The sequence below is a fragment of the Penaeus monodon genome, chromosome 15, assembly GCF_015228065.2.
Source record: "Penaeus monodon isolate SGIC_2016 chromosome 15, NSTDA_Pmon_1, whole genome shotgun sequence".
Classification (NCBI taxonomy): Eukaryota; Metazoa; Arthropoda; class Malacostraca; order Decapoda; family Penaeidae; genus Penaeus; species Penaeus monodon.
Window position 1 is genome coordinate 39,087,393 of NC_051400.1, and position 3,770 is coordinate 39,091,162.

General features: G+C 38.3%; 1 protein-coding gene across 1 annotated transcript in view; it reads right to left on the bottom strand.

Annotated features, from left to right (window-relative positions):
• LOC119582031 (spectrin beta chain, non-erythrocytic 2-like) overlaps positions 1–3,770 on the bottom strand; it is a gene marked incomplete at its 5' end in the record, with an annotated part of 75,134 nt that overhangs the window by 8,503 nt on the left and 62,861 nt on the right. Inside the window, 5 exon segments of the mRNA XM_037930241.1 lie at positions 45–171; positions 630–821; positions 2,554–2,689; positions 3,012–3,150; positions 3,290–3,511. Coding sequence (XP_037786169.1) covers positions 45–171; positions 630–821; positions 2,554–2,689; positions 3,012–3,150; positions 3,290–3,511 — 816 coding nt within the window.

Sequence of the window (3,770 nt, forward strand, 5' to 3'; positions counted from 1 at the left end):
GTGTATATATAAAAGCAGGCATGTATATAAAAGAAACAACTCACCGTATGATGGAACAACAGAAATGCGGTTTTGGTAAATAGGGCCCTCCTCTCCTAGGGATGAGCGCGATGACCTATTACTACTCGAGCTGCAACGGGGAGGCACTGGCGGTTTCGTCTTATCCTGCATCTGATAATAGACAAGGTTTTGGTTTAGTTTTGTGGTATGTCTTAGATCCCCTAGATGCATCTGAGTAAATTTAGAAATTCAACATTGCAGAGACATAAAAACTGAGAGAAAGATCTTTAAATAATTTATTTAGCAGATGCATAATACTGATATGACGGTGAAGTCATAGTTTCCAATATAACTTGAAATCTTTTTTTGAAAAAGGTACACTAAAAATCACTTATTATATTTTTTCATAAAATTCTAACATTTATCTAGCTGCAAGTTTTATGTATATAATTTTAAAAACACATAATATCAATAATATTAGTTCCTCACTTTCAATAAATACTGTTGCTTTCTGGGACAAATCTCATTACAAAATCAATATTCTGTCGGCAAACACCTTGTCCCTTAGACCATTACCACACCGCAATGGGAGAGGCAAGAGGACAGGTTTACATGCTCAGCGTACTCACATGCTCCAGGTTCGCATACAGGGGATTGTCAAGGGCCTGTGAGTGTGGCCTTGTGGGGTCTAGGCCTCCTCCAGCCCCCTGCGGATGGGAGCTCACAGCCCCACGGTGACGGACTTCAGGGGTGGAGTGGCCAGAAGAGTTGTCCGAGTCCCGGGAAGGAACTGCCACCAGGTCGCTGCCCACATCCCCTTCCTGTCACATGCAACATGGCAACATTCCAACAACAACATGACACAAACCCAAGACATTCATCAAGGCACAAAGGTGGCAGTGGCATATTGGAAAAGGATGGGAAATAAAAGAAACGTGAGACACCATGTATAATTTGTAGCAGAAAAGAGGAGACATAAAATGTTCCTTGAAAGGTGGAGGAAGATGCTAAGTAATGTGCAAATGGGTGGATATAAAGCAAGTTTGTGTAGAAATGGCTAGAGAGAGAGAATGTGCTGAAAATGCATGTTACTGAAAGTGCTGCAACTGAATATCTAATTTTAAAAATTAAAATCTTCTATTGACTATTTACTAGAAATATCTTTTTAACAGTTAAAAGTATTTGCCAGTTAATGTAGGCAGGATACTGGTATCCGAAATCATACTCTGACAGACATACAGTCTATTGAACACAATTTTTAAGGTGAAGCTTGAGTTTCCAAGTTTTAAAAGCTCAAGCCAAGGAATTGCAATCATGGAATCATCGCACATCTATCACTTTTAAGCATTTACATGCGAGAATTAAACATTATATCTAATTTGACACAAGGAATTAGGAGTATCAAAAAATTAGGTTAAGTGGGAACATTTGGAAGGAATCTTAGGAAGATGGGGAGACCTGTAAAAAGATAAAAGACTTTCATAAGGAGAAAGCAGTGTTGTGAGAAATGAGTGAACTTAAAAGAGTCAAGAGGAACATACATAGCTAAACTACAGACGGTGATCACTGAGCCGACTGTAACAGTGCATGGAACTTAGTAAACGTGTTGAGAAGTTGCTCTGAGTCAAACATGGCCATCAAGTATTGCAACTTGATTAGATATTCCATTTAACATCCACAATAACATCTAGCTATAATACTAACAAAAGCCACAGAATGGTGGACATGGTGTAATCATCTGGCTGGCTATGCATGCCTTTCTGAGATAATAAAAGAATAATAAACGTAATGCAAAAGTATTGGAAAATGAAAACACATTCCCTTCTTGTCAGGAAACCACTCAACTACACACTAAGAATACAAGCAGAAAATTATACACTAATACACTACTAAAATATGAGAAAACTATAATTTGAACAGACTGCAGTCTTTTAAGCAGTTTCAAACTAACAACTGTTTTCTTCTTTAAATACTGAGTGGTTCCTGGCACAAGGTCTATGTGCTACCTTGAAACCAGGCAGAAAAGGCCTATATTCCATGAGATCAGTGCAAGAGGTCCCACATTCCTTTCATTGGTGACACTTTATATTTTGAACATAAAAAAAATGAATTAACACATGAATGAATACCGTCTCTACTAAACAATCATTCAGGACATGAAAATAATTTGACAGAAGTAACACCAAATAGAAAAGTAATACTTTGAAAACATAATTATCAATTTCATGCAGATCTACACAAAGAACAGGTGATTTCTACTAATGCAGCCAAAAAATAATAATAATGATAAATAAACAAATTACCTCCACAATTTAAAGGAGAAGCAGTCACTGAGGCAACTAAGGGGCCATATTACCAAAAAGGGGTTAAAGACATCCCACATCAAAGGGATGTGCACGCCCTTTCAACCAACACCTGATTTACCATCCTGGCTTCAGTCCAGACCACAAGATCTCTCCAAATTCATGATTCTGAGACTGACCTGAGCCATATAGTAACTCTCAAGAGAGCTGGTGATTAACCCCATGACCAAGTTATGCGCAAGGGACTAACCTTGTGGTTGTCGTAGGACATGAGCTGCATGGAAGGAGGAAGCTGAGCGTGGAACCCTAATTTGGTCACCCATTCCTCCAGGTTCTCGTCAGACTCAGCCAAAAAGAGGTATTCGGCATTGTCCCTTGTAATCACCCTAGTTAAGGAGAAAAGGTTTGTTATATATGAAGTTTTGTCACTGTTGTTCCAAGAGTTGTTATGAAAAGGACAGAATGTTAAGAAAATATTCCAGTAGGTAGAAAGATATAACAGATCACACCTAGTACATAATATCTTTGCACACAGTATTTGCAAACACACCTAGAAAATAAAAAAAAACACATAATGGAGGTCTAAACCTACAATTTGGAAAGGTGTCAAAAAACTCTGACTAAACATTAGCTTAAATGATAAAGGGCTTAGTGACCTGCTCCAATTCACACACATGCAGTTCCATTCCCTTTTAATTCCCAACTTACCTGAATACATGCTTCTTCTTGGTGTAATCTTCCGCCTTCTCTACTCCTGCTTGGTGAATAGAGATGGGGGACGAGGCAGCCTTCTGGTCGTAGAAGTCTTCCTCATCCTTGAAGAAGCACAGCAACTGGCCACAGAGAACTAGAAGGGGAGAAAGCTTAATACTAAGTACCTAAGTATGATATGAGATTATACTCCATAGCAACTAAATGTATATCCTACTAGCACTAATATTAGAACAACAGTATAATCATTCCATTACAAAAAAAAAAGTTTTCACCTGTATAGAACGTCTTCCAGGATCTGATGGTTGCCTTCTTGCCTCCACTCTGCAACTCCTGCTTACGCTCAAGGTAGCCTTGGATTTCAACAGGTGGGAGGTTAGCCATGTTCTCCATGCGCTTGTGCTTTCGGAAACTCTGTGTTCTTCGTCTTGTGGTGAAACTAGGTGTTCTCTTGGGCTTCTTCAGGTCAACTTTCATGCTTTCTGCCCTCTTGATATCTATGAAAGTGCATGCTATCTTTAATACATTATTTTTTTATTATATATATATATTTTTGTCATTATTTCTCTATGCCACCTCCTCCTCCTAGGAGAGAATAACTATGCATGATTGACTTTCACATCATTAGTATATCACTTTTTCCCTTAAACTGATACCGGGTGATTCTTTTTTTAGTGCTACTGTGAAATTAATGGATATCTGACATATATGAGAGCTTGACATAAAACAGAAAACTATAAACTTCCAAGGCATAAC